Source organism: Anomaloglossus baeobatrachus, chromosome 2 (genome assembly GCF_048569485.1).
Source record: "Anomaloglossus baeobatrachus isolate aAnoBae1 chromosome 2, aAnoBae1.hap1, whole genome shotgun sequence".
Taxonomy (NCBI): domain Eukaryota; kingdom Metazoa; phylum Chordata; class Amphibia; order Anura; family Aromobatidae; genus Anomaloglossus; species Anomaloglossus baeobatrachus.
The window spans coordinates 277222398-277236088 of record NC_134354.1 but is presented as its reverse complement, the minus strand read 5'-3'; the positions used below and the strand labels follow the sequence as shown (position 1 = coordinate 277236088).

General features: G+C 46.6%; 1 protein-coding gene across 1 annotated transcript in view; it reads left to right on the top strand.

Moving 5' to 3' along the window:
* Positions 1 to 13691, top strand: part of KIF21B (kinesin family member 21B) — a 411687-nt gene that overhangs the window by 77779 nt on the left and 320217 nt on the right. The window contains exon 4 of the mRNA XM_075335818.1: positions 13356 to 13505. Coding sequence (XP_075191933.1) covers positions 13356 to 13505 — 150 coding nt within the window. The remainder of the gene's footprint in view (positions 1 to 13355; positions 13506 to 13691) is intronic.

Here is a 13691-nt window from a genome sequence, read left to right as displayed (position 1 = left end):
GAGGTCAAAGCCTGGTAGGGCAGTCTGTGAGCTCCCTCCTTTTGTGCTCTCGTGTGGCTGTTCTCTCACATTCCAGGTCTCTGCTGGCTAATGGACCGGGAACCTCCTAACTGACGGCATCCAGTACTCACCTGGATCCGCTCTCTCAGCTTAGGGGCCGTCAGCCATCCACCAGCCTGGTCCATGGTGAGGGAAGGGTGTTTGCACCGATCTGGACCTTGTTGTTCTGCTGCTCTGTCTTCCAAGGGAACTGCTTCAGGGAGCTGCCCACTGTGCGTCCACTCTGTCTGGTCTCTCTAGCCGTTCTGAGTTAAAGTGAAACTAAACTGTCTGTTCTATAGCTCACTCCTGCTCATGCCCCCACCTGAGGAATGTTCCAGCCCGCTATTATGGTCACCAGAAATTCCTCTTGTGTGAGGCACCTGCTGTCTGTGTTTGTAAGGCTGTGTGATTCAAAAATGAAAGTTACCAGACCTTAACCTCTTCGTGCCCAGGATGGAAGGACATTATAAAATACATAAAATACAATACCCTGTAGTGACCAGTCTCAGGGGCGCTACAGATACATGTCCATCAGAATTGAGTGAGAGCTCATTTACAAACCTTTAAAAAGCACAAAAATGCCCCCCTCCTCTGTGAAAAGTATCCTGGATTGATGTCTTTGTAAATATGTACAGATTTATCCAACACCACTAAACACAAGCTTAATAAGGGGGAGTGGATTGAGCATTAATTAGAGAAGCAGCCAAGCGGTTGATGGTCACTCTGGAGGACTTGCTGAGATCCACAACTCAGATAGGAGAATCTTTCCTCAGGACAACTATTAGTCATATGCTCCACAGATCTGGCCTTTATGGAAGAGTCAAGAAGAAAGCCATTTTTGAAAGCAAGCCATGAGAAGTCCTGTTTGCAGAAAGCCATGTAATTGATACAGCTAGCATATTGAAGAATTTGCCCTGATCAGATGACACCAGAGCAGAAGTTTTTGAGGAAAATGAAAAACGCTATGGGGGTGTAAAACTAACACTGCATTTACTTTGAAAACACCATCCTCACCGTTAAACATGGTGGTGGCAGCATTGTGCTTTTGGCATGATTTTGTTCAGCAGAGACAGAGAAGCTTGTCATGGTTGATGAGGAGACTGCCAACATGATAACAACCCTAAACATACTGCCAAAGGTACAATGGAATGATTTAGATTAAAGCATATTTGTGTGTGTGTGAATGGTCCAGACCTAAATCCCATTGAGAATCTGTGACAAAACTTGAAAATTGCTGTTCACAGGCATTCTCCATCCAATCTCACTGAGCTAGAGATATTTTGCAAAGAAGGTTGGACAAAAATGTCATCCACTAGATGTGTAAAGCTGGTAGAAACAGACCCCAAAAGACTTGCAGCAGTAATTGCAGTGTAAAGTGGTCCTACAAAGTATTGACTCAGGGGCTGAATACAAATGCACATCACAATTTTCAGATTTGCGGTACACTTCACAAATACTTGCTAGTCTGTATTTGTATATCACATAAAATCTCAATGAAATACATTTAAGTTTATGGGTGTAACGTGAACAAAATTTGAAAAGTTCACAGGGTATGAATAGTTTTTCAAGCTACTCTTATTTATGTTTGTCCGTCTCAGGCCTGAAACACACATCCGTGAAACACGTGCGTGTTTAGTCCGTTTCCGTATATACCGGAGACACGGCCAAACGTGCACCAATGTTATTTAATGTTTGAGGACACGTGCGTTTTTCATTAAGGTCCGTGTGCGTGCTACGTTTGTGTCTCCGTTTTGCACAGAAGCATGTCTATTATCAGCACGCAACACGCAGCATGGACCCAATGAAAGTCAATGGGTCTGTGCGCACGTCTGAGTGACACGGACGTATCTCTGTTTGCTCCCTGTACGTTTTGTGCTTTTTTCATGTGATGTCGGTGTTTTTTCTTTTTCTGTTTCGTTCTCTCCCTCAGTCCGTCAGTCGGTCGGTCTCTCTCTATGTCTGTCACTCGGTCTCTCTGTATTATCTGTCCCTCTCGCTGTCTATCGGTCAGTTCCCCCCCTCTCTCATACTTACCGTTCTCCGATCTCCGGCGCGGCGCTGCATGGCTGTTCTCTAAACTCCGGCGGCTTTTCCTCTTTTGAAAAAGCCGGCCGCTCATTATACAATCTCGTATTCCCTGCTTTCCCCGCCCACCAGTGCCTATGATTGGTTGCAGTGAGACACGCCCACATGCTGAGTGACAGGTGTCTCACTGCACCCAATCACAGCTGCCAGTGGGCGTGTCACTATGGAGTGTAGAAATAAATAAATAAATAATTAAAAAAAATGGCGTGCGGTTCCCCCCAAATTTAATACCAGCCAGATAAAGCCATACGGCTGAAGGCTGGTATTCTCAGGATGGGGAGCCCCACATTATGGGGAGCCCCCCAGCCGAACAATATCAGTCAGCAGCCGCCCAGAATGGCCGCATACATTAGATGTGACTGTTCTGGGACAGTACCCGGCTCTTCCCGATTTGCCCTGGTGCGTTGGCAAATCGGGGTAATAAGGAGTTATTGGCAGCCCATAGCTGCCACTAAATCCTAGATTAATCATGTCAGGCGTCTCCCCGAGATACCTTCCATGATTGATCTGTAAATTACAGTAAATAAACACACACAACTGAAAAATCCTTTATTAGAAATAACAAACACATTCCCTGGTTCACCAATTTAATCAGCCTCAAAAAGCCCTCCATGTCCGGCGTACTCCAAGATGGTCCAGCGTCGCTTCCAGCTCTGCTGCATGAAGGTGACTGGAGCAGCAGGAAACCGCCGCTCCTGTCACCTCCACGCAGCAAATGAAGAGAGCCGCGTGATCAGCTGTGCTGTCACTGAGGTTACCTGGATCCAGCGGTGGATGTAGCGGTGGCCGCGGGTAACCTCAGTGACAGCTCAGCTAATCGCGCTACTCACCGCCGCTCCGGTCAGCTCCTCGCAGCAACTGAGGTGAGTAGCGCGATCAGCTGAGCTGTCAGAAAAGACCACTGTCTGCAGCCGCGCAAGACCCTTAAAAAACCCTAACCGTAACCCTAACCCTAACCAACGCACATGATATGAAAAAAACTAAGACCAAATGGCCTCTCCCCCACTATATCAGTAGTCTGTTGTTACTGGAATCCAAGCAGAACACTAATATAGAGGAAGGACTGACATTAATACCAAGCATGACAAAAATACATTGCAGAATATGGAGCAAGGTACACAGACATTCCCAGCAGGGAATGATCTAACTCCACCCAGAACTCCACACAAGCAAAACCAGGAGACAAGCCTTAGTACCACAAAAATAAAACAACAAGAAAATGGAAACAAACCAGCAAGAGGTACTAAGACAAAACTTATCTTCAAGGAGTTCAGGTAGAAACAGAAGATATGGCAGGCTCCAGAATGTCCACAGCACCACAGGAGACAACATTGATCACCGGCCCAGACCAAGAGAACACTACTCAGTTATATAGGCCCAGTCTAAGCAACCTGATACCTTTTGTTCATAGATTGAATGTTTTATTTCAGAAATATGTGCAAGTAAAGCTCCAGCAATTGTCACACTCGCCGGGTGTAGCAAGCGTGGAAGGGTGCATTCAGACTTCTGTGCGTCTGGTCCACAACAAAAAACACACAATAAGGGGGACACCGGGGACACAAAAACAACAGGGGGCCCTGGAACTAGTGAGAGGGATAGGTAGGCACCTCCTAACCTCACCGGCAACTGTCCCTTCTCTCTTTACCAATCCCTATACAGTCTCCACAACTATCACTGAACAGGAACCTGGCACTCTTGGAAGACCCTATAGTAATCCTGACTAGTAAGGGGCAGGTGGGGTTCACTAGACCTCACTGCTGCACTAACAACACACCTGGGAAGTAAAGACAAACAGGGGGAAAATAAACAAACAAAAGGATATAGCCTGAGCACAGGAACTTAGCTAGCAGAACATTCCTCAAAGGTGGCCAGTATACAAATGACTTTGTATCTTCAGCAGGGAATGCTGTGATACACCACTATTTAAAGCTGAAGGGTGGGACTACTTAGTAAGTGTAGCTGATCACTCAACAAGGATCTGCATTAGAAAAGCTGCAATAGAAAAACTGGCACTTAACCACTTAATTGCCAAGAGAAATGAAACCCATTTAAATCAAGAGAGCCAGATGAGTGGCTCCAGTCCAAAGGCTGTCACTGGTCTCAACATGGAGGGAGATGATCGTGACAGTATCTCCCCCTTAACGAGAGGCCGCTGGACTCTCAAGATAGGTACAATTATTTCAATGTGAACAGGTTAGTCATAGGGGGCAACCAACACTTTTGGAGCAGGGACCTGTGGACTATGTCATGGGTGTTTAGTTCCATGGGTAATTCCAGCCATACAGCCATAGGACTTAGAATATTAAGAACCCTAAAGGGACTGATCAACCTTGAGCCTAGAGCCCCAAACACACACTTCCACCTGGTGTTCTTGGTGAACACCCATACAAGGTCATTTTTGCACAGGTCTACACCTGGACGTTTATTCACACGCATGCACCAGGTGGTAGAGGAAGAACTCCTGGCAGAGCCAACAACAGAGGACTCTCACCGCCCTTTCCACAACTTACACTCTGGAACCGCACATTTAGAGGAACCGACTACCCTCCACCGGTCACATCTACCAGAGCCGCACTGAGGTCTATTCTTCTCCTGAGGTTAGGGTAAACTTTTATTTGACACTTTAGAGGTCACTGCTGGTGGATAGGGTGGTGGTTGTTTAATAAGTACCGTGGTAATGGTAACACCCAGGCACGTAGTTTCACAAAAACTACCCCAACTGACAACTTTCCCTGACTGCCAGTCTATCACAGGGTTATGCCTCTTCAACCAGGGAAGTTCCAGCATGATAGGAGTGGGCAAAGCCTCCAGGATATAACAGGATAAATGTTATTTATGACCTGAGCCCACCCGCAGTTTGATATTAGGCACAGTATGTGTGAACTCTCTGGCTGAGCGGAGCTGAGTCAATAGTCTGGATGGGAATGGATCTTGACAATGCACTACGCATCAGACCTCGAGTCTGCGCAAAGCAAAAATCAAAGCAAAATCAAAGCAAAAAATTGACACCGGCTCTGCTGTCCACAAGCACAGAGATCATCTTAGTTTTTCCACCTATAACCACCTATGGTGTAACGAGCAATTCTGGGTGCATATTACTAATCCCTGCCTAACCATCCCTGTATATACTAGGATAGATAAAAAGATCTTTAGAAAAAGTAATTCTAAAGATCTTTTATCGTATGCTAATGAGCGAGGGGACTAGTCCTCTGGGCGTTAGTTCCTCTAGCTGGTCGGCTCCATTAGCATGTTAGCACGCACCTGTGGGCGTGCTAACATGCTAATGAATGTGCAGCTTCAGAGGATGACCTTACTCACCTCTCCGCTGCCATGGCCGACCGACACTGGATTTTGGCTCGGTTCTCATGACCCCGGAGTTCCGGTCATGCACACTACTTCAGTTAGAAGCCAGGACGTGTACACCTGGCTTCATAATGCGCATGACCGAAACTCCAGGGTCATGCCCACTGAGCTAAAATCCAGTGTCGGACTGCTCGTGGTTCTGGGTGCATATTGGACCTGACAGGTTTCCTTTAGTAATAAAAAGTCATTTTAAGAATGATAAAAAAATCTGTGAGTTCAAGCTGATTAGAATGATCCAATCTTTCTCAATTTAACACTAGAGATGAGCCACCCCCCTGGCGTTCGAATTTGGTTCGGTTCGTCGAACATTCGACGAACCACTCGAACCCCATTGAAAACAATGGGAGGCAAACATAAACACATAAAAACACATAGAAAACACCTTCAAAGGTGTCCAAAAGGTGACAAACAACTCCCAAGACACCACAAACACATGGGAAAGTGACAAGGTTATATACTCATGCGAAAACAAAAGAGCTGGACGAGTAAAAAGAGGAAACACAGATATAGGCATGTCATGCCCTTCTAAAATCATGTAAAACACCGCAAGGGGACTCCAAGCAGAGTCTCCCTTTTTTCCAAAAATTGGGCCACATGCACCACTTTAGTGGCACCACTTGTGCCCCAGTTGCAAACTGGATGTGTTGATTAGCATCAAGCACATTCAAAAATACGCCAGCCTTTACTCTCCCCAGGATGACACAGGGGTAGTAAAGTCCTTGCGGATCCATGACTTGTTCATTTTGGCTCATTATTAAAAACACAGCAAGGGGATTCCAAGCAGAGTCTCCCTTTTTTCCAAAAATTGGGCCACACACACCACTTCAGGGGCATCACTTGTGCCCCAGTTGCTGACTGGATGTGTTGATTAGCATCAAGCATATTCAAACATACGCAAGCCTTTACACTCCCCAGGATGACACAGGGGTAGTAAAGTCCTTGCGGATCAATGACTTGTTCATTTTGATCAACGTTAGTCTGTCCACATTGTCACTGGACAGACGCCTGTGCTTTTCTGTCAGCACACACCCAGCAGCACTGAAGACACATTCAGAGACAACGCTGGCTGCGGGACACGACAAAATCTCAAAGGCGTAAGTGGCGAGCTCAGGCCATTTTTCAAGATTTGAAGCCCTAAATGAGCAAGGCTCCAGTTGCAAAGTCATGGCATCGATGTTCATTTGGAGATACTCCTGTATCATCCTCTCCAGCTGTTGACTATGTGTCAGACTTCTTGTCTCTTATGGCCTTGCATTGGATGGTCTAAAAAAATTATGAAACGATTCCATAAAATTGCTGTTACCAGCACCAGATACGGTGTTGGTGGTACGGTTTGACTGATAATGATGAGACAGTCCCATGCTTGGCAAGTTACAACAGGGAGATTCACTCCGTGCACCACTGGTGTTTTGTGGAAAAGCCGAGCTAAGATTGAGTAACAGCTTCTGCTGATACTCCTGCTCCTGCGTCCCTTTCTATGGCAGGAATTATTTCGCCAAATTTGGACTTGTACCGGGGATCTAACAGTGCGGCAACCCAGTAGTCATCTTACTTCTAATTTGGACAATCCGAGGGTCATGTTGTAGGTAGTGCAGCTAGAAGGCGCTCATGTGTTTTGCGCAAAGCATGTCCTCCCTCTATCTGAAACTGAATCTCTCCAAAACTAAGTTTCTTGTGTTTCCTCCCTCTACCAACCAACCTACACCTGACAATTACCTTCGATGATTTAATCATTATTCCCAAGCAGCATGCTCGCTGTCTTGGTATCATATTTGACTCAGAACTCTCCTTCATTCCCCATATACAATCACTCACTCGCACATGTCACCTGCATCTCAAAAACATCTCCAGAATCCAACCATTTCTTACTTTCGAAACTGCAAAAACCCTTACTGTCGCTCTTATTCATTCCCGCCTGGATTACTGCAACTCTTTATTGATTGGTCTCCCTCAGACTAAACTCTCCCCTCTCCAATCCATCTTGAATGCAGCAGCCAGGGTCAAATTCCTGTCCAGCCGTTTCACCGATGCCTCCACCTTGTGCCAGTCACTACACTGGCTACCTATCAGCTACAGAATACAATACAAACTCATATCCCTCACCCACAAAGCTCTCCACAGCTCTACACCACCATATATCTCATCCCTCATCTCTGTCTATCATCTTACCCGCCCCTTTCGTTCCGCAAATGATCTTAGATTAACATCCTCCATAATACGAACCTCACACCTCCGTCTCCAAGACCTTTCTCGTGCCGCGCCAGTTTTCAGGAATACACTACCCAAAACAATGCGACTAATATCCAGCCCCCAAGTTTTTAAGCGTACATTAAAAACACATTTCTTCAGACAAGCTTATCATAATAACTTACTAACCTAACTCTCCCCCGTCCCACCTTCTAAATACTACTCGTAACCTTCTCTCTCCTATTTCTGTCCTCACATCCTACATACAACCAAAAGCACGTAAGGGCACCCAAAAGGTTACTTTCTAAAGACCAGATCATTCATCTTTATATGTAACCAATAAACTAGCATAACGATGGCCGGCCAGATCTACAAGTGTGCTTCACCTTTTGTGTCCCCCATTTCCCCATAGATTGTAAGCTTTCGAGCAGGGCCCTCATTCCTACTGTAGCTGTTGAATTATGTACTATTTTGTTTTGTTTTAGTCTATACAACCCCCCACCGGATTGTAAAGTGCTGCGGAATATGTTGGCGCTATATAAATAAACTTTATTATTATTATTACTTGCGCCTCCATGCGGACCAAGTCCTTGCTGTGTTTGTGGCGGCAAGGTGATAACCGTGCTTCCTTCCTCTGACATCTCCCCCCAACCTCGTTCAACCGAAATTTGACCAAGGTCTCTCTCATCTGCTGAGTCTTCCATGCCCATCGACAGTTCGTCCTTCATTTCTTCCTGGTCTCTTGCACCTTCCTCAACATTTTGGCTCCTACCATGCGCCCTTGTTAATCCCTCTCCCCCACCGTCCCATGCCTGCCGCCTTGGTGATGATGAACGTCTGGACCTTGTAGATGTTGGTATCCCTTGCGCATCTGAATCCTCCTGTACTTCCTCCCCTTCCTCTTGTCCCACCCCCTGACTCCGAATAGCGTTTAGAGTGTGCTCCAGCATGTAAATGACTGGAATTGTCATGCTGATAATGGCATTGTCAGCGCTAAACATATTCATCGCCATGTCGAAACTGTGCAGAAGGGTGCATAGGTTCTTGATCTGAGACCACTCCAGCAGCGTGATCTGCCCCACCTCTGCATCTCGTTGGTCCAGGCTATACGTCATAACATATTGCACCAGGGCTCGGCGGTGCTGCCACAGTCGCTGCAACATGTGGAGAGTCGTATTCCAGAGTGTTGGCACATCGCATTTCAGGCGATGAACCGGCAGGCCGAAAGACTTCTGGAGTGATGCAAGTTGGTCAGCTGCACCTGTTGAACGGCGGAAGTGAGCAGAGAGTGGCCGTGCCCTGTGCAGAAGCCCATCTAGGCCGGGATAGTGGGTTAAAAATTGCTGGACAACAAGGTTCAACACGTGATCCATACAAAGCACGTGTGTCATCTTGACCGCACCCAGGTTTACAGCATTGTCGCACACGGCCTTCCCTGGCTACAGGTTGAGTGGAGACAACTATTTACTAAACTCACTCGCAAGAGCTGACCACAACTCCTCAGCTGTGTGACTCTTATTTGCCAGACATTTCAAGCTAAAGACCGCCTGTTGGCGTTGAGCTCTGCTGCCAGCTGAGTAAGGAGGTGTGCGGGATTCCTTGTGCGCAGTTAAAACGCGGGTGGCCTGACCAGGCAGGCTTGGGGCGGAGGTGGAGGACCCAGACAAGGTTGAGGAGGCAGAAGCAGTGGAGGACCTTCCACATACAGAGATTGACGCACAAGTTGTGGGGATGGCAAGACTTATACAGCAGACCCTTCTCCATCTCACACCATAGTTACCCAGTGCCCAGTCAGCGACATGTAACGCCCCTGTCAATGCTTACTGGTCCAAGTATCGGTGGTGAAATGCATCCTGTCACAGGACCGGTGAAGTGGTGATGTTGTGTACGACATGCTGGTGTAGCGCAGGCACACCTTTCTTGGAGAAGTAGTGGCAACTGGGCATCTGGTACTGGGGCACTGCGACGGACATAAGGTCTCAAAAATCCTCTGTGTCCACCAGGCGGAAAGGCAGCATTTCTGTAGCCAACAGCTTGCAGAGGGTGAAAGTCAACCTCTTAGCTTTGTCATGGCTGGGAGGAAATGGCCTTTTAATTGTCCACATCTGAGGAACCGAGATCTGGCTGCTGTGCAGAGACGGTGTGGAGTAGGGAGTCCCTGGAAAACTGCTGGTCTGTGAGGAAAGTGCAGGCGAAGACATGATATTGCCTTCATCCAAAGTTGGTGGTCTCGTTGTCTGAGAGAGCTGTTCAAAAGCACCTGTCCCCCCCCCCCCCTAAACAACTGATGATGACCTGCCAAGCAAACTGCCTGTTGTGGTTAAAGAGATGTAAGGTCTGCGTAGAAAAACGTGTGTGACAGCTGTCCCCACAGTCATAGAGGATGAAGAGCGCGCGGATGCAGTTGAAGGGCAGACGGTGGTTGGCCCGCTCCGCTGGGATGCATGGTAGCACAGTGAGCTTCCCACTGGGACTTATGCTTGTTAATCATGTGACGGTTCATGGACGAACTAGTCAAACTAGTGAGTTTTTGGCCTCTACTTACAGATTGGCGACAAAGCTTACAGATCACATGAGTTGGGTGATCCTTTGCGATGTCAAAAAAGGACCAGGCAATGCAACTATTAGAGCCCATGCGACCTGCAGAGCCACCCTGACTTGTGCTCAGAGGCAGAGTTGTGGCTGACGATGCAGTTGTTGACGTGCTGCCAGTACTCCATCTTTGTCCAGGAAGGCGCAAGTTAACTTCGTCGTCAGTCTCATCCTCCTCCACCGCCTTTGCTGACCTCCTCGAGTGCCTGACTGTGGATTGACAGTAAGTGGGATCTAGAACTTCATCATCAACCGTTGTGTTTGCACTCCCCTCGCCCTCAGACCTAACCTCTTCCTGCCCTGACTGAATAGTTAAGTTGTCATTCCAATCAGGTATCTGAGTCTCATCGTCATCAGTATGTTCATCATTGTCTCCACCAAGAGGTGTTACAGTTTGTGAATGAGGGTCTACATTATGCTCAGAAACGTGGTCATCAGGGCCTGAATCAGACTCACAAAGCTTCTGGGCATCACTGCAGATTATTTCCTGGTCTGTACTCACTGTAGCTTGGGAGCAGACCTCTCATTCCCAGCCTAGAGCAGGAGGGTAGAATGCAGAGGTGGTGTATCTTGCTTGGCACCAGTGGGACACTAAGGGGTACTTTGCATGCTGCGACATCGCTACTGCGATATCGTTGGGGTCAAATCGAAAGTGACGCATATCCGGCGCTGGTAACGACGTCGCAAAGTGTAAAGCCTAGATGCGCCGATAAACGATCGCAAAAGCGTCGTAAATCGGTGATCTGTGTAGCGTCAGTAATTTTCATAATGTCGCACCAATAGGAGATACGATGTTGTTCCTCGTTCCTGCGGCAGCACACATCGCTGTGTGTGAAGCCGCAGAGCGAGGAACATCTCCTTACCTGCCTCCACCGGCTATGCGGAAGGAAGGAGATGGGCGGGATGTTTACGTCCCGCTCATCTCCGCCCCTCCGGTTCTATTGGCCGCCTGCCGTGTGACGTCGCTGTGACGCCGTACGACTAGCCCCCTTAGGAAGGAGGCGGGTCGCCGGCCAGAGCGACATCGCAGGGCAGGTAAGTGCGTGTGAAGCTGCCGTAGCGATAATGTTCGCAACGGCAGCTATCACAAGATATCGTATGTGCGACGGGGTGGGTTCTATCGCGCTCAGCATTGCAAGCATTGGCTAGCGATGTCGCAGCGTGCAAAGTACCCCTAAGTTAGTATAGCAGACACTTTTTGGATGCCACTAAGTGTCAGCACTGTTTGCTATAAAAATAGCGTTGCAAAAATGGGCAGGAGCGTAGAATGTAGAGGTGGTGTACCTTGCTTGGCACCAATGGGACACTAAGTTAGTATAGCAGACACTTTTTGGATGCCACTAAGTGTCAGCACTGTTTGCTATAAAAATAGCGTTGCAAAAATGGGCAGGAGCGTAGAATGTAGAGGTGGTGTACCTTGCTTGGCACCAATGGGACACTAAGTTAGTATAGCAGACACTTTTTGGATGCCACTAAGTGTCAGCACTGTTTGCTATAAAAATAGCATAGCAAAAATGGGCAGGAGGGTAGAATGCACAGGTGCTGTAGGTAGCAGGACAGCAAAAGAAGCCTCAGTTTCTTTCCCTGCCAATGAAAAAATGCAGCAAGGACTTGCCAGAGCTGATGTAGCCAGAAGCTGTTATCTAAAGCCCTGCACAGCGTTTGCATGGACCTGCCTAGCAACAATGCCTATGAACGGCTGTAATGCAGCCCTGAAAAGGGCTGAAATTACAAGTAGTCCCTAATCCCTAAAACGCTGTGTAGATTGCACTCTATGGCTATAGCGCACACAGCAGCAACAGCAGCGGGAGTGGGAGCGGTGACTGTCACCCACCCACAGCAGAGAGATAATGGCGGCGACGGGGAAAATGGCCGGATCTTATACAGCAAAGACATGTGACATGCACAGCCTATGACACATGCCCTTGCTTGTCTGGCAAAAATCCACTTTGCAGTGTGTGTCTCTGTGATTTGCTTACAGCCTGGCCCGCCCCACTGTACGCGCGGTTTGGGAAAAAAAAAAAAGGCGATCGGCATTCTTTCAGCACTCAGCAGCAGCACTGATCTAAACCCCGTCCCCCCCGGACACTATACGCTGAATTTCACTATACGTGATTCACAGTGACACACTATTACAGTGAAAAGCCAGCTAGTAACTAGCTAGGCTTTTTGTTGATCGAACCGTTCTTGAACTTTTACCAAATCGTTCCAGTTCGTCGAACAACTCGGACAGCCCCCAAAATCACTCGCACATGAAATTGGCGAACCTCGAACATCGTTCATCTCTATTTAACACCTGTATTTGTGACTCCCTACATGAACACTTCACACCTCCGCCAGACTGACTCAAGATCATCAGCCATCACTTCCATCACATCTCCATTTGTAACAAAAACCTTACTTTTAAAAACCTTGGCTTATCTTTAGGATGAATCACCCCATCTTTTCCATGCACAATTTTTCTGTTGTAACATCTCGTAAATGTTGTCCTTTTATGTCAGTCATTTATTTGTAAACCTGCCTAACGAAGGAGCCTTTCTGCTCTGAATGCTTGGAAATATATTTTTTTTCTGGTTAGCCGATAAAAGTATCACTTCTAGAATGCTTTTGTCCTTTTATTTTTTTGCATAAAAGTGTTTTCATCAATTTTTCTGGCTAACATGGTATCACAATATATAAATTTTTATTGTATACCAAATGGCAGTTAGAAAGTCATATGAACTCTCATATTTTTAAGTATTTATTTTATTATTTACTCAATAATCATACTAACCTGCAGAGTAAATGTATGATGTTATCATTGTATGTATTGTACTACATTGTGAACTTGTATATAAAAACTTATGACTCTTATGATCTGACAATAAGCTCCCATTCCTTCTCCCCCAATAAAAAAATGTGTGATCATCTAGTCACAAAATAGGCTGATCATTAAGGAGTTAAAATGCTTCCATTGCGTTTTAGTTCCCTAATTCATATTAATACCTTTCATTGACATGATACATAGTTATTAATTTTAGTGCTTCATTTTTTTCCTTTATAATAATTTTTGGATTTTCCTTTTTTATTTCTGATTTCTTGCTTAGTTATATAATGAGGAGATTTTGGACTTGTTTGACATCTCCCGTGACCCAGATGCTCGTCATCGAAAATCCAATATCCGCATTCATGAAGATGCCAGTGGTGGAATTTATGTCAGTGGAGCAAGTACTCGGAGTGTTAATTCTGAGGCTGAGGTGAGGCATGATTATTAGTGATGGCGAGTACTAAAATGCGCAAATGCTTGCTACTCGATTCAAGCTGATCAGACGAGCTTGACATGAGTAACGAGCATTATGCAATGTAAATAATTGGCCTGTTTGGATCTCCGCCCACATATGGCCAGCCATAAACAGAGCATTTCCGGCGGGAGGGCAAAGTTT